Source organism: Bufo gargarizans, chromosome 2, assembly GCF_014858855.1.
Source record: "Bufo gargarizans isolate SCDJY-AF-19 chromosome 2, ASM1485885v1, whole genome shotgun sequence".
NCBI classification, from domain to species: Eukaryota; Metazoa; Chordata; class Amphibia; order Anura; family Bufonidae; genus Bufo; species Bufo gargarizans.
In genome coordinates this window covers 709,097,532-709,119,909 of record NC_058081.1, presented here as the reverse complement: position 1 = coordinate 709,119,909, position 22,378 = coordinate 709,097,532, and the positions used below count along the sequence as shown (strand labels likewise).

The 22,378-nt window shown below is 49.9% G+C and overlaps 1 protein-coding gene across 1 annotated transcript; it reads left to right on the top strand.

The window, feature by feature from the left end:
* Positions 1–2,061: 2,061 nt before the first annotated feature.
* LOC122929091 (transcription factor E3-like) lies at positions 2,062–16,543 on the top strand. Its single transcript, XM_044282549.1, has 10 exons — positions 2,062–2,444; positions 6,598–6,711; positions 7,557–7,779; positions 8,182–8,436; positions 8,784–8,876; positions 9,003–9,120; positions 9,227–9,283; positions 11,276–11,351; positions 12,485–12,632; positions 12,710–16,543. Exons 1-10 carry the CDS (start codon positions 2,341–2,343, stop codon positions 13,076–13,078), a joined length of 1,557 nt encoding a protein of 518 aa, XP_044138484.1. The 5' UTR covers positions 2,062–2,340; the 3' UTR covers positions 13,079–16,543.
* Positions 16,544–22,378: the final 5,835 nt, after the last annotated feature.

Genomic DNA, 22,378 nt, shown 5'->3' with positions numbered 1-22,378 from the left:
CGGATTTTAGAGGTAAACTTTAAAGACCGCTGGGGTAAACGTCCAGTAGTCTACAACTCGTGGATAACCAGATGTTGCAGACCTACCACTCTCATCATTTAAAAACGGTGGGAGTTGTAGTTCCACAACAGCAATAGTGCAATAAATGGTCTAAAAAAAAAAAAAAAGTGTTCTGAATCCTACGGTGCTTCAGCAGTGGTGAAACGACAAATCCCACCATGATGATAGGAGTTGTAGTTTTCCCAAGACCTGGCAGTGCAATAGGGCTCGTTCAGGGCTTGAAGCCTGCGCCCGTGTTGTGGACCGCAAGTTGCGGTCCGCAATGCACGGGCACCGTCCGTGGGGCAGGCACTTGAATTGGTCTGCGATCCTTCCGTTCCGTAAAAAGATAGAGCAAGTTCTATCTTTTTGCGGTGCGAAAGCACAGAATAGAACCCCAGAAAGCACTCCGTAGTGCTTCCGTAGTGTTCCGTTCTGTTCTTCCGTTCCGCATCTCCGGATTTGCGGACCCATTGAAATGAATGAGTCCGCATCCGTGATGCGGAATAGCCACGGAACGGTGCCCGTGTATTGGGGATCCGCAAATGCGTCCGCAATACGGCAACGGGCTTCACGCGGTCGTGTGAATGAGCCCTCAGTCCTCTGTCACACAAACGTGTGCGCTCCGTGGCCGTATTGCGGAGCGCATTTGCGGATCCGCAATACACGGGCTCCGTTCCGTGTGCATTCCGCATCACGGATGCGGACCTATTCACTTCACTGGATCCGAAGATGCGGAATGGTGCGGAACGGAAGCACGAAACTCTACATAAGCACTACGGAGTCCTTTTGTGGGGTTTCGGCCCGTGCTTCCGTTCTGCAAAGAGATAGAACATGTCCTATCTTTTTGCAGAACAGCCGGATCGCGGACCCATTAAAGTGAAAGAGGCCTCACATGAACGTTTTTTGCGTTCCGTGTATGGGCTGTTTTTTGCATTCCGTATACGGAACCATTCATTTTAATGGTTCCGCAAAAAAAAAAAAAAACTGAATGTACTCCGTATGCATTCCGTTTCCGTATTTCCGTTCCGTTCAAAGATAGAACATGTCCTATTATTGTCCGCAAATCACGTTCCATGGCTCCATTCAAGTCAATAGGTCTGCAATAAAAACGGAACACATACGGAATGTACTCCGTATGTCTTCCGTATCCGTTACGTTTTTGCGGAACCATCTATTGAAAATGTTATGCCCAGCCCAATTTTTTCTATGTGTTTTCATTGTAGGACCGCGCTGCTATTTCATCAATGTTGGATTCTTCACTCTAGCACAGAACCGTCAGCATATTCGGACACAGAGAACCAAATCGCCCTCCACACACACTCCTGTTGGATATCGAGAGACCGCACCAGTAGTGAAGCGCTGATAGTTCCAGTCCGGTAAAAAGGTTTTATTATACTCACAAAGCCAATCACCGTCTCCTACTCCTGTCTGTGTGAACATTGCCCACTTCACATTTGGGACCAGCGACGCTGACAATACAGGCAACCTACCGAAGTGTTTCTTTTATTTATATCAATTTTTTCTATGTAATTACTGTATACTGTATATGCCATACGGAAAAACGGAACCGGAAACACTACTGAAACAAAAAACGGATCTGTTAAAAACTGCCCGCAAAACACTGAAAAAGCCATACCGGTCGTGTGAACGAGCCCATAGATTGAGAATCCGAGTCGTCCTGCGAGAATCTGATGCAGAACGTCGGAAAACTAAGTACGGCGGCTATTTTCCCCGTAAGCCTACGTCAGCCGGTGTTTACATGGCCTGCTTGCGGCAGCGCAGGGTTAACGGATGACGTCCCCCTCCTGCCGGCCATTCATTGGCTGCTCCATTGTCCCTATGTCAGCCCATGCTTGCTGCGGAATTTCCCTCGCCTATGAGTCACCCATTAACCCTTTGCACGCCGAAGGCCACCACCAGGCCATGGTAAGAGCTGCTCTGCAAGGAGACACCTGATCCAGGACAGCAAGGGTGCAAGTGGTGCGCTCAGCCCAGGGAGGAAGAGTAAAGAGGGAGGGGGCGGCTGAGGCTGCAGGGGAGGAGGGGGGCTTGTTTTGCTCTCTTCCAGTTATGGGAAGTACAGTATGAACTGAGGACCTAGTAGAGAAGAAGACGAAGCGGCGTTATTAGGTAATAGCCCCCGGAGCCCAAATTGACGCCACTTCATAAAGAGACGAAGCGAGCAGCGGCGTCTGATAATCTGCACGCTAGTCCGAGGAAGCGGAGGACACCCGCCTAAAGAGGGGGCCTAAACCGTCGGAGTGACAGGGACCCCCCGAAGTCTGGAACGCCCCAGCAATGTCTCATGATATAGCGTGTGAGACCCCCAAAGTGCACGACAGCCCGCAGCACACAGTCTATGTCCTGGTGGGATCCAGCGCTGACAGCATCCAGCTGCTCAGGTAACGCGCGCTTGGGTCCAACTTTTTGCACCCACCCCGCTACTTGCGTGGTCGGAGTAAGTACGTATGGGCAGCGGGTGATGAGGATGTTGGGGTGTACATAAAAGCAGGATTTTTGGGTGGGCACAGCTCTACCCCACAAACCTATACATTGGCATCGCGGTCCATCGAAAATGCCCAGGATGGGGGGGCGGGTGGTTGGCGCTGGATATATTTTTTGGAGGGGTTATGTAGAAATAAGGGGCGTCTTGCAAAGGTGGGAGGAAAGCGGCGGGATGGAGCAATCCTCTGCTTATGCTTAGTCATTCAGAGACAGGCAGCGGAGGAAGACACATGGATCTATTAATACACGGCGGGCTGTACAGTAAGGGTTAAAGGGGGGCCCCAATTGGAGTGTCTTTGTGTCAAGAAAGGGTTAATTCTCATACCTAACCCCCTGTGGGGGTGAGAATGGCTGACATAAGCAGGACTCTGCCCCGCCGCCTGCTCTGCCTTGAAGTTGTGCAATGAGTAGAAAGTCAGGCAAAGTCTGTGTTGTCACAGTGTGGTGGCCCCCGGCACGCTGGAGAAGGGGCCCCGCTGTCGCCCTCTAGCCTAAAAGCCATGGCGCACACTTCATCCCTATGCAGATAGCCTGTTGTCAGATTTTTGTTGGCAGATCCCATTGATTACTATGGGATTCAGGAATAATCTAATGTGTATGGGGACTATTAAACTGCCCCCCCCCCAGAGAGGCGGCGTCAGGCAGCCACTTATCCCTCTGCTCTATTAATATACATGCCAATTAATGAGTTGGGGTTGGCTTTCCTGGACCCCCCAGACCAGTGATGTGCAACCACCATGTCCTGACTTTTACAGACACCTACTAGGGGTTTTAGTTCCAAAACGACTAGAAAGCCACATGTTCCACACGACTACCCCAGGCTGGTACCAGTTTTATATGCAGATAACCCCCTGTTCAGACTTGTAGACTGTGGATGAGACATCGGTCCTTCTATAACCTGAGACTGAATGGTCGTGAGGCTGCTCTCAGTTGGCAGACCAACATTATAGTCTGGGGGCTGTTAAGTTGGTGCAACTAGTAGAAACTATATTGAGTGATGGTGAGTACCCAGCTATAGAACAGTGCCCTGCCATACAATAGTACTAGGCATAGGATAGTACCAGGCATAAGACATAACCCAACCATAGGACAGCGCCCTGTCATAGAATAGTACCCAGCCATAGGGTAGTACCAGGCATAGGACAGAACCCAACCATAGGACAGCGCCCTGTCGTAGAATAGTACCCAGCCATAGGACATTGCCCAGCCATAGGACACACCGCCATAGGACAGTACACCACCATAGGGCAGTGCCCAGTCACAGGATAGTATGAGGCATAGGATAGTACCCAGCCACAGGACAGTAGCCAGCCATAGGATAGTACACAGCTATAAGACAATACACAGCCATAGGACTGTGCCCAGTCATAGGATAGTACCAGGCATGGTACAGTACCAAGCTACAAGACAGTACGCAACCATAGGACCGTGTGCAGCCATAGGACAGTAAACACCCATAGGACAGTACTAAGCCATAGGACAGTGGCCAGCCATAGAATAGTACCAGATGTAGGACAGTACCCATTGATAAGACATTAGCCAGCCATAGGACAGTACAAGGCATAGGACAGTATGCAGACATAGGACAGTGCCTAGTATGGGATAGTATATAACCATAGGATGGCGTGCAGCCACAGGACAGCACCCAGATAGTGTAGGGTATTACCAGCCATAGGACAGTGCCCACACTGCCCAGCCATTCTGCAACATTCAGTGCAGCTATATGAGGTCAGTAGAGATAGATGGGAGATTAATTTGCATTACAGCGTGGAAAGTCCATGAGAGAAGATGATAAGATGGATCCTGCAATGTACAATATTATTGCCGGGCTGTAAAGTCTTATGGCGGTAAGGTTAATGCACGGGGCACATTCGTTTCTTAAAGCAACAGTTCCAGGAAATCTCCATTAAATCCTCCCTCATCCAAGGATGACCACATCAAAGAGCAAAAACTTAATTGGATCTGCTCAGTGAGAAGCCATTAGACTATGCCTTCAATAACCTTTTCTACATAAAAGTCCACTCCATTCACATCCAGAGCTGTAATCGAAAATACTTTCTTCAAGGATATTTGAGGACGCCAAACATGCAGAACATTTGGAAGCGATTTCTGAGCGTGACGAGTGAAATGCAAATTAAAAGTACATGTTTCATCTGGTATCGGTGGAAATGCAAACTGTAGATGCAGGCAAAATCCTAAGGTTCCTGGCGCCTGCGCAGCGACACTGACCCACTGGTACAGGCCTGCCATCAAATTGTTACTGGTAGGGGCCCAACTCCTAGGACCAGTCACCATTGCCAGGAACATGGAGACCCCAGTGCCTACGACTGGTAATATAGCTCCTAGAGTTACCACACACACTTTTATAGCGTCTCTCAGTCAATAATATGTTAGTGCATTGTCCCTTTAAGCCTGGACCAAGATGGCGGCACGCATCGCTTTCTATTATGCCACTTTGTTATGTCTGTTCCTGGAAAAGCTGAGTGACATAGATATAGGCTCCATGAAAGCTGCCCTAAAATCTGGTATTGCAATAGTTGGTGCTGCCCCCTGGAGGTGGTGAGGTAGTAGTCGCGTTGATTACCACCCAGGACTCCATTAAAGCCGCGTGGTAATCAAAATGGCTACACCCCTCCCCCAGGGGTAGAACCTGCCATTGCCATATCAGTTTAAGGGCAGCTTTCATGGCAGCAATATCTGCTGTCACCCAGCTTTTCCAGGAACAGACATGTGGCTGAATGGAGAGTGGTGCATGCCGCCATCTTGTCCCAGGCTTAAAGGGACAGTCCACTAATATAATATAAGCTGAAATCCCATAAAAGTGTGTATTGCCTTTCTAAGGGATAGCGTTTATTACTAGTCGTATTTGTTTGTTCTTGGTACTTGTGGGGGTCCTAGAAGTTGGGCCCCCACCTTTTCACAAAGTGATGTCCCCTCCCTTCAGTTACTATGATATGTGGGGTACAACAGAAGGGCAGGAAAGCTGGGTCATACGCCAGACGCAGGCACTTCCCAAATTATTGTTGTGTGAACCAATGAAATGTTCTAGAAAGAGCTGGATGTCATGAAATTCTGGATAATGGGTCTCATGTATACAACTAGTGCATATAGAAAGTGGTCACCCATAGCGACCAATCAGATTCCAGCTCTTATATTTTTAAGACGAGTTGAAAAATGAAAGAAGCAATTTGATTGGTTGCTATGGATAAGTGTTCCACTAAGAAAGGAAACCAAGGACCCATTGCAACCAATCAGATTCCAGCTCTGATGTTTCTAAGCCAAGCTGGAAAATGAAAGAAGCCTTTTGATTGGTTGCTATGGGCAACTGTTCTACTTGCTGGGGTACAAAGAGAAAGTGAACCATAGCCACCAATCAGCTTTCAGCTTTCATTTAAAAAAGAGTCATTGGGCAATGAGACCTGTGATCTGATTGGTTGCTATGGGTGACCTCTTTCTGTTTCTGTCTCAACATGCCCTTCCCTCAGGAGATAAGCGGCTCCCAGAGGGAATGGTTTACCCCCTTCTGCTCATTAAAAACACATTGCCAATAGCTCCTTAAAGTGTATCGGCAGTTATATTCCCAGAGATGTTAAAATGATTTTTTAATATATGCAAATAAGCCTCTGGGAGCAACGGGGGCGTTGCTGTTACACCTAGAGGCTCTGCTCTCTCTGCAACTTCCGCACCCTCTGCACTTTGATAGACAGATCCAGGTGTGTTTTCACTGCCTGGTCCTGTGAAAGTGCAAGGGGAGAGGCAGTTGCAGAGAGAGCAGAGCCTCTAGGTGTAATGGTAACGCCCATGTTGTTCCCAGATGCTTATTTGCATATATTAAAACTTAATTTTTCTCAGCAATGCGGACACATATGAACATGGGACCAACACAGATGTCTTCAGCTGCCAAGCGCACATGTAACAGGTCAGCCATTGTCATAGGTACAAACCTGCTGACAGATGCCCCTTTAAGAAGCCGGCCATGTCTCATTGCGAGAGGCCTGTATCTTAGGAGGACTAATGTGTTTCAGTTTTCTTTTTTTCTCATCACAACAGTCTGAGCCCCATATTGCCCGAATCCGGCATCGTCGCCGACATTGACATAGAGACCGCCATAGAGCCGAGCGAGGAACAATTTTACCAGCTGAAGAGCCAGCCGATCCCTTCGAGGTGAGACACAGGATGGGTTCATCCCAGACACACACAGAAAGAATGCATGACATAGGCATAAATGTGACATCCAGCCCCCGCAGTCAACAGGAAAAAGGAGATAAGCGTCAGACATCCAGCAGAAAAACAGCCGCACTGATAATACCGGGCGTGCTACAAGATAAGCCGCCGCACGCTCAGCATTTTCCAGTATAGCAGCGAAGCCAAAATATTCCTCACGAATAGAGAAAATTACAGGGGCCTTCCATGTTTGGATGAAACCCTCCAGACAAAATCTTATACACTTTCTTATGCCGAGGGGGCGGGGCATGACACAGGGATTCAAAGAACCCCATTGAGCGTCATGCTTTGCCCCCTCTGGCCCTGTATTAGGCATCACAAAGGGTGCATATTTTAGCAGGAGTATTCTTTTAAGGGCTAATGTCTTCAATGAGTCAACGATCTACAAGATGCTGTTAAAGATGCGGCGGCGCGGACCCGGACGCCCACAGGATCCTATGAATGCACCCTAAAGTGTATGGGAACCTGTAGTTTTTTGCAGGCCATGGATCTCGTGTCTCTGCCTTCTGCTCTCCCTATAGGGAATGTCACGCCGTTGTGTAATGCACTTTCAGGGAAGCCAAGTTTGCATAATTAACGTGATTGTGAAATTAGAGACAGCTCAACGTACATTTACATTTCTCAGAATGCAGACTATTGCCGGGTGATGATTTGGGAGTATGAAGTAGTCTGTAATCCACTTCTTGCCATAAGTTGCTGCCATCTCCTTCCCCTGTGCTTTATACTACAGCTCTGCTTGCACTGTAGGGACTCTGTTTTAACCCTTTTTTTTTCACCCCTAACAGTCAGACCCCATCGCAGTCCCCTCAGTCCTCTTTTCAGACCCCGAGCACAATGTCTTCGCGGATCCTGCTCCGGCAGCAGCTGATGAGGGCCCAGGCCCAGGAGCAGGAGAGACGAGAGCAAGAGCAGAATGCTGCCCAGATCGCCACGCCATCCACACCGGCCATCAGCGTTAGTAATGGTGGCCGACCCACCGCTGCACAGGTGCCCTTGGAGGTCTTAAAGGTAAGGGGGATGAATTACCCAAATTGTGTAGCACTGACATGTTCTATGTATAGCGGTATATATATATGGGCGCAGGTCAAAGTTTGGGCATGACTAGTGCCAGTCATGCCAGATCTTTGACCTTCACCCATTTATACCAATATATAGGCCTGAATGGGAGGATGAAGGTAGTAGTCTAGGGGGTAGGTTGTATTGTGTATTTACTGGCTGTATACTCCACTGTATCTTTACAATGGCCTCATTCCTGTCTAGAAGATGGAAGGTACTTTCCAAATTTCAATCTGCATTTGGCTTGTGCAGGTTTGGTGATGTCATCCTCCAGGAATGAGGTCATCGCCCACATCTGAACAGTTGTGTTTTACATGTACTGATCAGTCCCCATTTTGTGCCGTGTTTTTGCAGGTTCAGACCCATTTAGAAAATCCGACAAAGTATCACATCCAGCAGTCTCAGAGACAGCAGGTCAAGCAGTACCTGTCCTCTACCACCATGGGGGCCAAGATGCCCTTACACACCTCTGCCCCAACTACCACTACAATTAACCCTGCCTCTGCCAGAGCATCACCGCAGCCCGAACAGACCTTGCTCCCTACGGCCAGCAGCGCTCCTAACAGCCCCCTGGCAATGCTGAATATTGGCTCCAATTCTGAAAAGGAGGTAGGTACTTATGGAGGCGTCCATTCAGACATACTATACAGTTAGCCAGTGCTGCTAAAGGGGGGGCGATCCCTTTCCTTATCGTCAGTGGGAACTTTTTCAAGGACTTCAATAGACACCATTATGTTAGCAAATGGGAATAGGGAATTGTCCCAAGGGTGACATGCATCCCACAAGCATCGTCAGGATGGTAGTACTGGGGGGAGCAGGCCCAAGTAGAGGCCTCCAATTGGTAGGTGGTTGGGACACTACACTTCTCAGCATACCTTGTGCCCGCTAGTACGTGGTTGAAGATCCACTCACCATGTATTTTTTTAAATTTAACATGCATGTTTCTGTCTTTTTAGATTGATGATGTCATCGATGAGATCATAAGCCTGGAGTCCAGCCTCAATGACGAATTCATGGGATTCGTGGAAAGAGGGAATCTACCCAGCACAGTAAGCGATATGCCATATTTCTCTTGTTATGATATTTGGTAATATTTCGGGGCAGTGACCCGTAGGGATTACATAAGACAACATCAATACCATAACTTGTATGTAACGCGTGTGATATCTTTTCAGCTTCCTGTGTCCGGTAACCTCTTGGACATGTATTGTGCTCCTGGAATGACCGCTCCGGCCATCACTGTGAGTAACTCCTGCCCGGCCGACCTGCCCAACATTAAGAATGAATACTTAGGTAAGTGGAGACGCTCATCGCTTCGTCTTTTTGGACATACTTGGCCTTGGCGTTGTGGATTAGTTAAAAAAAAGCTCAACTCCATTTCATTCTCCCCCCCCCACAGAGCACGACACGAAACAAATGATGAAGGAGCGGCAGAAAAAGGACAATCACAATTTAAGTAAGTACGGTAGAGGAATGGAGGGATGTGAGACAAATGTATTCAGGTATTCCATTCTAGGCTGGTAATACATGTAGTATAGATCTGTCAGGTGGCAATGGCCGCTGCCAGTTCTACCAGCTGTGGTCCAAATGCCATAACAATGACACTGTATTACCTGCACTTCTATGCCTGTATAGAAAACCTCCAGCAGGAGAGACACTGTATTACCTGCACTTCTTTGCCTGGATAGAAAACCTCCAGCAGGAGACACACTGTATTACCTGCACTTCTATGCCTGGATAGAAAACCTCCAGCAGGAGACACACTGTATTACCTGCACTTCTATGCCTGGATAGAAAACCTCCAGCAGGAGAGACACTGTATTACTTGCACTTTTCTGCCTGGATAGAAAACCTCCAGCAGGAGAGACACTGTATTACCTGCACTTTTATGCCTGGATAGAAAACCTCCAGCAGGAGAGACACTGTATTACTTGCACTTTTATGCCTGGATAGAAAACCTCCAGCAGGAGAGACACTGTATTCCCTGCACTTCTATGCCTGGATAGAAAACCTCCAGCAGGAGAGACACTGTATTACCTGCACTTCTATGCCTGTACAGAAAACCTACAACAGGAGAGACTTTGTATTTCTTGCACTTCTATGCCTGGATAGAAAATCCCCAGCAGAAGAGAAATTTTTTATACAATGTGTCTTCTGCTGGGGGGTTTTCTATCCAGGCATAGAAGTGCATGAAATACAAAGTATCTCCTGCTGGAGGTTTTCTGTACAGGTATAGAAGTGCAGGTAATACAGTGTCTCTCCTGCTGGAGGTTTTCTGTACAAGTATAGAAGTCGCAGGAAATACAGTGTCTTTCCTGTCAGAGGGTTTTTAATACAACCTCTGACAGGAAAGACACTGTATTTCCTGCATTGTCATACCTGTATAGAAAACCTCCAGCAGAAGAGAGGTTGTATTTCCTGTACTTCTGTGCCTGGATAGAAAACCCCTAGCAGGAGTGATATTGTTGAATGCATTTGCAACTTTTCAAAGCTCCTTTGGCGGTCTGCGTGCCGGAATGAAATCTACAGCGGCTCGAAGTTGCCGGAGATTTCAGTCATTATTTAGGCCAGTCCAAACTCTGCTCTTGTAACAGCCCCTTTTAATAAAATTGACGGGGGTAACGTAAAATGGCAATTGTGAGTAGAAAAGCACAATATACACTGTAATTCCTGCACTTCTGCTCCTATGGAGAAAAAAAATAGCTGCCAGCGGGAGAGACATTGTATTTCCTGCACTTCTACTCCTTTACAGAAAACTTCCAGCAGGAGAGACATTGTATTTTCTGCACTTCTACTCCTTTACAGAAAACCTCCAGCAGGAGAGACATTGTATTTCCTGCACGTCTACTCCTTTACAGAAAACCTCCAGCAGGAGAGACACTGTATTTCCTGCACCTCAACTTCTAGCAAACTTATAATTAATGAGAGGGCAGAAGAACTTTTTCGGACATGTTCACTACGTACACAACACCTACCCTCTACATTTTTTCACATGATCTTTACATTTTACATCATCGTCTGTCTGCTGGCGTTTCCTCAACAGAAATGTCTGCAAACACAAAGGGCTGGTGAGGTTGAGAGGTTGGCAGCAAAATCGAAAAAAAAACAACAAAGTGCATTGTCAACCGGAACAACACCCTAACTGGCCTGACTGGTTCTGTCGGCATTCCTGTAACATTAGGGAATATCTTCCAGGCCTGGAGGTGCAGCTGATCTGCTCATACACGCTCAGCAATGGCAACCATTTCCTAGGCACAGGAGGACGGCAGCGCAGTGCTCGCTTTTACGGCCACCCCTCCTCCCTGTTATACAATTAAACATCGCCTGCCCATAGGTTGCAACCAGTTCTAATAATATGGCTTCCTATGAGCGACACCGTCGTTTCCAGTCTCACCAGTTTTTAGCTATGTCACCCAGTGCGTTCTGATTGCATTTCTTCCCTTTGCAGTTGAACGTCGTCGAAGATTCAACATCAATGATAGAATCAAAGAACTGGGGACCCTCATCCCAAAATCCAGTGACCCGTAAGTCTGTACAGCAGTGTAATATCATATATCTACCTCTCATGCCTCTACAGTCCACTTGTCTTTATAGAACTGGATATGTAGGACCTCATGATATTGATGGACTATGTAATATATGGAACCATGCCCTAAGGATACATACGTCCAGATCTGGGTTGACCACCGATAAATATTGGCAGGTCGGGCACTGCCCTTGTCTATCTGCCCATTCATCTCCACCAGTTCTGGTCTATAGCCTCTTCTCTTCTCACGCATATACTAGCATGCTCCTTTCCTACCATTCAGACTATGGGTACCGTGCCCTATTTGTAGCATACCCAGCAGGGTGGGCACCATCTGTTGCAATACCCAACCCATTAGGCCTACAGGACAACTTTGGTGGCACGAGATAAAGATCACCATGTCCCATTGCAACATCGCATCTGATGATTGTCAATGACGTCTGTGATGGCTAACCTCCGGCACTCCAGCTGTGGTAAAACTACAACTCCCAAGATGTACACTTGCTTGGCTGTTCTCAGAACTCCATAGAAATGAATGGAGCATGCTGGGAGTCGTAGTTTCACCACAGCTGGAGTGTCGGAGGTTAGCCATCACTGGCCTAGCCGTATATCACAGGAAGATTGCTTTGTTGCCAATTACACACGGGTCTATGAATTAGCCCCAAATGCTTTTTTACCCCACCGTCCTTTTTTCATTTGAGTGCAGCCAATATCTCATCTCTAGTGACATGTCTTAAAGGGGTTATCCCCCGATTAATGTAAAAAATATGAAAATCCAATATCACATAGAACATGGCAATCTCTTTCTAACCAAGCTAGAACCAGCCCTGTATTTTGCATGGATCCAGAGATCTCCCCATTCATTGCTCTGCTACATTTAGGTCAAGCTGTCAGCTTAGGGGGGCGTGTCCTTTCGCAGAGGGCGTGTGCTCTCTGCTGCAGCATGTGCTTCCGTCAGGACAGCAGGTGGCGCTATACAGATGGATTTCAATGGATAACTCAGCGACTATACTAAATGTTTAATTACGTGTAATTACAAAAGTATTCCGATCCAAGCGCTGGTTTGAAAACTGTAGAATATTTTATGTGGGACAACCCCCTTTAAGTCTCCCATCTCCTTACCCCTGACAGGGAGCTGCGCTGGAACAAAGGCACCATCTTGAAGGCCTCGGTAGAGTACATCCGGAAGCTGCAGAAAGACCAGCAGCGCGTGCGCGAGCTGGAGGGCAGGCAGCGTAAGCTGGAGCACCTGAACCAGGGCCTGCTGCTGCGTATACAGGTAACGTATATAGGAAGTAGATTCCGATGCCAGCTGTATGGCAGTGCCCCGCTGATCCATCCTGGAATATCTTGCAGGAGCTGGAAATGCAGGCTCAGATACATGGCATTAGAAGCTTTCCGCCATCCACTATGTCAGCAGATGTCGTTCCCAAGGTAGAACCAATCTCCGAAATGGTGCCCAGATTTGACGCCCAGACCACGCAGCCCCTGGACCCCTCCACCCTGGATCTGGGCACGCTCCACTTCTCAGACCAGCTGAATGACTTAGTTCACGAGGGCCTGAACTATCATCTGAGCCTGACTGGGGACTCGGCCTTTGCAGACATTCTCATGGATGACGTGATCTCTCCACTCGGGGGGGATCCTCTTCTCTCTTCTGTCTCTCCCGGAGCGTCTAAGACCAGCAGCCGCCACAGCAGCTTTAGCATGGAGGACGACTCTTGATCCGTGCGCAGAAGCTTTGACTTTAACAAATTGGACTCTCTTAGTATTTCTCACACCAGGAAATCCCAGACCTCCTCCTCCATTCCACCAGGCGTATTCTTCCTCAAAAAAATATATAAAAATCACTCCAGGAACCGAACTGAGCACCTGATATCACCCTGACGGGGGCGATACTGGGAAGAGGACCGGACACGGGCAAGCGGAGAGACTTGGTAGAGGAGAAGGTCATTCTTAAACCTTTCGGGAGCATGGTGGGTGATGGATCTAAATCATGGAGGCTGGTCATGTGATGGGCATGGAGAGATGGTCGTATGACGTCATAGAATACGTGGCACAGTACAATAGGTGGTGCCTGGCAGTGGGCAGAAGAATGACATACAGGGTGGTCTGATGATGAACGTTCAGCGTGGGTGCACAACATGGCATGAGATGGTGCTTGAGATGATAGAATGTCAAAGGGGATTATATAGCAGATGCCATCCTCAAACATGGACATGACGGCGCCTGGTAATAATCAGTGATACGACCCGCAATGCAGTGGAAACCCCTTGTTCCTTTGGGGTGCCCCATATATACAGTGCATAGAAACTACCCCCGTATAGAGCGTCGCTGCTTGCCTGGCAGTCTGGGTCCGTACCAAGTCGTCACCTTAGACAAAAGCACTAATATAGATAAAAAGTCGAATTTGGGTATAATTTGGCAGTATGGGTGTATTGTGGTTGCCGCCTAGATGGTCATTGTGCGGCTCCAGCCTTCAGACCATTGACCCTGACAACTCTGTGATCTTAGGCCGGCCATAGACATGAGATATTTGTTGTCACCTGGGCCACAGACAGTGAACATTGGCCTGATCTCACGTCTACGGTTAGATTGGTTCACACTCCATTACGCCGTTATAAAAGGGGGCGTCACACGGAGGACGAGCACATTATAGGGCGTGTGATGAGAGCAGCACTTATGTGTGTCGAGTGTTGGTGTGTGTGTGTGTCAGTGAGAGAGCGTGTGACAGGAGTGAGCGAGCGTCAGAGAAGTGAGCATGCTTCAGAGGAGTGAGCGTGCGACAGGAATGCGTGTGTGACAGAGGAGTGAGCGTGCGACAGGAATGCGTGTGTGACAGAGGAGTGAGCGTGCAACAGGAGTGAGCATTACAGGAGTGAGCGTGCAACAGGAGTGAGCGAGCTTCAGAGAAGTGTGCGAAAGGGGTGAGTGTGTGACAGAGGAGTGAGCATGCATTACAGGAGTAAGAGTGCTTCAGAGGAGTGAGTGTGTGACAGAGGAGTGAGCATGCAACAGGAGTGAGCTTGTGACAGAGGAGTGAGCGTGCATTACAGGAGTGAGCGTGCTTCAGAGGAGTGAGTGTGCGACAGGAGTGAGCATGTGACAGAGGAGTGAGCATGCATTACAGGAATGAGCATGCAACAGGAGTGAGCGTGCTTCAGAGAAGTAAGCGTGCCACAGAAGAGTGAGCGTGCCACAAAAGAGTGAGCGTGCATCACAGGAGTCAGTGTGCCTCATAGGAGTGAGCGTCCATCACAGAAGGAGTGAGCGTGCTTCAGAGGAGTGACCGTGCAAAAGGAGCGAGCGTGCATCAGAGGAGTGAGCGAGCATTACAGGATTGAGGAGTGAGCATATGTCACAGGAGTGAGCGTGTGACAGAGGACTGAGTGTGTGACAGGAGTGTGCGTGTGACAGAGGACTGAGTGTGTGACAGGAGTGTGCGTGTGACAGAGGAGTGAGTGTGTGACAGGAGTGTGCGTGTGACAGAGGAGTGAGCGTGTGACAGGAGTGTGCGTGTGACAGAGGACTGAGTGTGTGGCAGGAGTGTGCGTGTGACAGAGGAGTGAGTGTGTGACAGGAGTGAGTGTGTGTGTGACAGAGGAGTGTGCGTGTGACAGAGGAGTGAGCGTGTGACAGAGGAGTGAGTGTGTGACAGGAGTGTGCGTGTGACAGAGGAGTGAGCGTGTGACAGGAGTGTGCGTGTGACAGAGGACTGAGTGTGTGACAGGAGTGTGCGTGTGACAGAGGACTGAGTGTGTGACAGGAGTGTGCGTGTGACAGAGGAGTGTGCGTGTGACAGAGGAGTGAGCGTGTGACAGGAGTGTGCGTGTGACAGAGGAGTGAGCGTGTGACAGGAGTGTGCGTGTGACAGGAGTGTGCGTGTGACAGAGGAGTGTGCGTGTGACAGGAGTGTGCGTGTGACAGGAGTTTGCGTGTGACAGAGGACTGAGCGTGTGACAGAGGAGTGAGCGTGTGACAGAGGAGTGAGTGTGTGACAGGAGTGTGCGTGTGACAGAGGAGTGAGCGTGTGACAGGAGTGTGCGTGTGACAGAGGACTGAGTGTGTGACAGGAGTGTGCGTGTGACAGAGGACTGAGTGTGTGACAGAGGAGTGTGCGTGTGACAGAGGAGTGTGCGTGTGACAGAGGAGTGTGCGTGTGACAGAGGAGTGTGCGTGTGACAGAGAAGTGTGCGTGTGACAGAGGAGTGTGCGTGTGACAGGAGTGTGCGTGTGACAGGAGTTTGCGTGTGACAGAGGACTGAGCGTGTGACAGAGGAGTGAGCGTGTGACAGAGGAGTGAGTGTGTGACAGGAGTGTGCGTGTGACAGAGGAGTGAGCGTGTGACAGGAGTGTGCGTGTGACAGAGGACTGAGTGTGTGACAGGAGTGTGCGTGTGACAGAGGACTGAGTGTGTGACAGGAGTGTGCGTGTGACAGAGGACTGAGTGTGTGACAGAGGAGTGTGCGTGTGACAGAGGAGTGTGTGTGTGACAGAGGAGTGTGCGTGTGACAGAGGAGTGTGCGTGTGACAGAGGAGTGTGTGTGTGACAGAGGAGTGTGCGTGTGACAGAGGAGTGTGCTTGTGACAGAGAAGTGTGCGTGTGACAGGAGTGTGCGTGTGACAGGAGTGTGCGTGTGACAGGAGTGTGCGTGTGACAGGAGTGAGCGTGTGACAGGACTGAGTGTGTGACAGGAGTGAGCGTGTGACAGGAGTGAGTGTGTGACAGAGGAGTGTGCGTGTGACAGAGGAGTGTGTGTGTGACAGAGGAGTGTGCGTGTGACAGGAGTGTGCGTGTGACAGGAGTGTGCGTGTGACAGGAGTGTGCGTGTGACAGAGGAGTGTGTGTGTGACAGGAGTGTGCGTGTGACAGGAGTGTGCGTGTGACAGGAGTGTGCGTGTGACAGGACTGAGTGTGTGACAGGACTGAGTGTGTGACAGGACTGAGTGTGTGACAGGAGTGAGCGTGTGACAGGAGTGAGTGTGTGACAGGACTGAGTGTGTGACAGGAGTGAGCGTGTTGGCGGGTGTCTTTGGGGTGCAGACAGTGGACAGTGGGGATTGTGCGGGTGCAGGTTTCACCCGTTTCCTCGCTGAGAATGTGTTTCTAGAGAATTCTGTTCTGTCTTTTATATACTACAAGCTGATAAATGTTACTGTATTACTTTAAATAAAACCTTTTACACACTACGGCCGGCTCCGGACCGCCAGCTCTTACCCCATGCCGGGGCCCTCACGCCAAATGCTGTGCAGATTTAAAGGGTTAATGAGCAAAATGCGCTCAGATAAGGCTGCACATTCAGAGGGGCGGTGATAGGAGATCAGACGTAGCAGTCGCCTGAGGGGGGCCGATTAGTTGCTGTGGGGGACGTCGTCACTTTTTGGTCACATTGGTTTTTATGCAGAGGTCTTTATGGACATTGTCAGCTCAATGTGAATGACAGGACTCTGCATCGCCATCTGATGATCAAAACCGGTACTGCATGTGTTTTTTATTTTACTCATTATTTATTTATTTACTTTACATAATTTGACATATTCCACAGCGTTTTACAGACATTATCGTCACTCACTGTCCCAAAATGGGGGTCACAATATACGTTCCCTATCACTACGTCCATGGAGAGTGGGAGGAAACTGCATAATAAAGATTATCAATCCCTGACACTGCGGACGTTATAGTCTATTTTTCCCCACCTACATACGACCCCAGACCAGACCCACCTACATACAGACCCCAGACCAGACCCACCTACATACAGACCCCAGACCAGACCCACCTATATACAGACCCCAGACCAGACCCACCTATATACAGACCCCAGACCAGACTCACCTACATACAGACCCCAGACCAGACCCACCTATATACAGACCCCAGACCAGACTCACCTACATACAGACCCCAGATCAGACCCACCTATATACAGACCCCAGACCAGACCCACCTATATACAGACCCCAGACCAGACCCACCTATATACAGACCCCAGACCAGACCCACCTATATACAGACCCCAGACCAGACCCACCTACATACAGACCCCAGACCAGACCCACCTATATACAGACCCCAGACCAGACCCACCTATATACAGACCCCAGACCAGACCCACCTATATACAGACCCCAGACCAGACCCACCTATATACAGACCCCAGACCAGACCCACCTATATACAGACCCCAGACCAGACTCACCTACATACAGACCCCAGACCAGACCCACCTACATACAGACCCCAGACCAGACCCACCTACATACAGACCCCAGACCAGACCCACCTATATACAGACCCCAGACCAGACCCACCTATATACAGACCCCAGACCAGACCCACCTACATACAGACCCCAGACCAGACCCACCTACATACAGACCCCAGACCAGACCCACCTATATACAGACCCCAGACCAGACCCACCTATATACAGACCCCAGACCAGACCCACCTATATACAGACCTCAGACCAGACCCACCTATATACAGACCCCAGACCAGACCCACCTACATACAGACCCCAGACCAGACCCACCTACATACAGACCCCAGACCAGACCCACCTACATACAGACCCCAGACCAGACCCACCTATATACAGACCCCAGACCAGACCCACCTATATACAGACCCCAGACCAGACCCACCTATATACAGACCCCAGACCAGACCCACCTATATACAGACCCCAGACCAGACCCACCTATATACAGACCCCAGACCAGACCCACCTATATACAGACCCCAGACCAGACCCACCTATATACAGACCCCAGACCAGACCCACCTATATACAGACCCCAGACCAGACCCACCTATATACAGACCCCAGACCAGACCCACCTATATACAGACCCCAGACCAGACCCACCTACATACAGACCCCAGACCAAACCCACCTATATACAGACCCACCTGCATACAGACCCCAGACCAGACCCACCTAAATACAGACCCCAGACCAGACCCACCTACATACAGACCGCAGACCAAACCCACCTATATACAGACCCCCCCAGACCACACCCACCTATATACAGCCCCCCCAGACCACACCCACCTATATACAGACCCCAGACCAGACCCACCTAAATACAGACTCCAGACCAGACCCACCTACATACAGACCCCAGACCAGACCCACCTACATACAGACCCCAGACCAGACCCACCTACATACAGACCCCAGACTAGACCCACCTATATACAGACCCCAGACCAAACCCACCAATATACAGACCCCCCCAGACCACACCCACCTATATACAGACCCCCCCAGACCACACCCACCTATATACAGACCCCAGACCAGACCCACCTAAATGCAGACTCCAGACCAGACCCACCTATATACAGCCCGCAGCCCAGACCCACCCATATACAGACACCCAGACCACACCCACCTATATACAGACCCCCCCAGACCACACACACACCTATATACAGACCCCCCAGACCACACCCACTTATATACAGGCCCCCCAGACCACACCCACTTATATACAGACCCCCCAGACCACACCCACCTATAAACAGACCCTCCCAGACCACACCCACTTATATACAGACAGATAGACCAAACCAACCTATAGACAGACCCACCTATATACAGACCCCAGACCAGACCCACCTATATACAGACCCCAGACCAGACCCACCTATATACATACCCCAGACCAGACCCACCTATATACATACCCCAGACCAGACCCACCTATATACAGACCCCAGACCAGACCCACCTATATACAGACCCCAGACCAGACCCACCTATATACAGACCCCAGACCCACCTATATACAGACCCCAGACCAGACCCACCTACATACAGACCCAAGACCAAACCCACCTATATACAGACCCCCCAGACCACAAGCACCTATATACAGACCCCCCCAGACCACAAGCACCTATATACAGACCCCCCCCAGACCACACACACCTATATACAGACCCCCCCAGACCACACCCACCTATATACAGACCCCCCAGACCACACCCACCTATATACAGACCCCCCCAGACCACACCCACCTACATACAGACCCCAGACCAGACCCACCTACATACAGACCCCAGACCAAACCCACCTACATACAGACCCCAGACCAGACCCACCTATATACAGACCCCAGACCAGACCCACCTACATACAGACCCCAGACCAAACCCACCTATATACAGACCCCCCAGACCACACCCACCTATATACAGACCCCCCCCAGACCACACCCACCTATATACAGACCCCCCCAGACCACACCCACCTATATACAGACCCCCTCAGACCACACCCACCTATATACAGACCCCCCAGACCACACCCACCTATATACAGACCCCAGACCAGACCCACCTAAATGCAGACTCCAGACCAGACCCACCTATATACAGCCCGCAGCCCAGACCCACCCATATACAGACACCCAAACCACACCCACCTATATACAGACCCCCCCAGACCACACACACCTATATACAGACCCCCCAGACCACATCCCACTTATATACAGGCCCCCCCAGACCACACACACTTATATACAGACCCCCAGACCACACCCACCTATAAACAGACCCTCCCAGACCACACCCACTTATATACAGACAGATAGACCAAACCAACCTATAGACAGACCCACCTATATACAGACCCCGACCAGACCAATCTATATACAGACCCCAGACCAGACCCACCTACATACAGACCCAAGACCAAACCCACCTATATACAGACCCCCCAGACCACAAGCACCTATATACAGACCCCCCCAGACCACAAGCACCTATATACAGACCCCCCCCAGACCACACACACCTATATACAGACCCCCCAGACCACACACACCTATATACAGACCCCCCAGACCACACACACCTATATACAGACCCCCCAGACCACACCCACCTATATACAGACCCCCCCAGACCAGACCCACCTACATACAGACCCCAGACCAGACCCACCTACATACAGACCCCAGACCAACCCACCTACATACAGACCCCAGACCAGACCCACCTATATACAGACCCCAGACCAGACCCACCTACATACAGACCCCAGACCAAACCCACCTATATACAGACCCCCAGACCACACCCACCTATATACAGACCCCCCCAGACCACACCCACCTATATACAGACCCCAGACCAGACCCACCTACATACAGACTCCAGACCAGACCCACCTATATACAGACCCCAGATCACACCCACCTATATACAGCCCGCATTCCAGACCCACCTATATACAGACCCCCAGACCACACCCACCTATATACAGACCCCCAGACCACACGCACCTATATACAGACCCCCCAGACCACACCCACCTATATACAGACCCCCAGACCACACCCACTTATATACAGACCCCAGACCACACCCACCTATATACAGACCCTCCCAGACCACACCCACTTATATACAGACAGATAGACCAAACCAACCTATATACAGACCCACCAGTATACAGACCCCAGACCAGACCAATCTATATACAGACCCCAGACCAGACCTACCTATATACGGACCCACTGTGACACTTCGGTGTGGGAGGGAAACACCACACTGAGCATAGGAGGGAAGGGGGAACAGGGAATCAGGCCTGACAACTAGGGAAGGAAGATGGACACCTCCTAGGGAAACCCTAACCAAAATCCTGACTGACTACCAGTATGAACAGACCCCAGAGGTAAGTGAGTTCATACGCAGGAATACCTAGAGTCCTATCTAGCCCTATAGGACCCTGGTACTAATGGCAGGGACAAGACTACCTGTTCCTCCAAAAGGAAGGACGAACAGGAGTCTCCTTCAGGCCTAATACAAACAATAGGGAAATGCAACACACAGAACCCAAACAAAATACAAAAGGGAAAGGAAAGACTTAACTTCAACAAGGCTATGGAAGCACCAGGAACTCAGCCGAGATCCAGCCACAAACAATCCACAGGCACAGAAGCTGTAAACCGCACAGCATTGTGGGAGAAGCAACTATAAAAAAGGAAGGTGAAATGACAACATAAGCAACACCTGAGGCAAGCGGTGCGGCCATTACCAGAAACAACACAGACGCCTATTGATCCACAAGGAAAACCTGTCAGATCAAACCACGTGTTGCCAGTCTCACAGATCTCCTGCCACTTACTGTCGCCGGGACGTCCGTATGATTCGGTACCTCTGTGACACCCACCTATATACAGACCCCCGACCACACCCACCTATATACAGACCCCAGACCAGACACGTCTATATACAGACCCCAGGCCACACTCAACTATACATAGACCCCCGACCACACCCACCTATATACAGACCCCAGACCAGAACCACCTATATACAGACACCAGACCAGACCCACCTATATACAGCCCCCAGACCAGACCCACCTATATACAGCCCCCAGACCAGACCCACCTATATACAGACACGAGACCAGACCCACCTATATACAGACCCCAGACCAGACCCACCTATATACAGACCCCAGACCAGACCCACCTATATTCAGACACCAGACCAGACCCACCTATATACAGACACGAGACCAGACCCACCTATATACAGACACCAGACCAGACCCACCTATATACAGCCCCCAGACCAAACCCCCTATATACAGACCCCAGACCAGAACCACCTATATACAGACCCCAGACCAGACACGTCTATATACAGACCCCAGGCCACACTCAACTATACATAGACCCCCGACCACACCCACCTATATACAGACCCCAGACCAGAACCACCTATATACAGACCCCAGACCAGACCCACCTATATACAGACCCCAGACCAGACCCACCTATATACAGACGCCAGCTATGGAAATCCCTATGCTTAGAGCTCCCTCTAGTGGCAGTGGCAGGCAGAATAAATTCTATGGGCAGTGCCAGCAGTGACAGCATCCAATAGGTGACATAAAACAGCCTCTATTCTACCCACATGTACAGTGTGGCGTTTTGACCCACACAGGGGTCTTCTCCAAGTGCCTCAATGGGTATTTACATGTTGCAGAT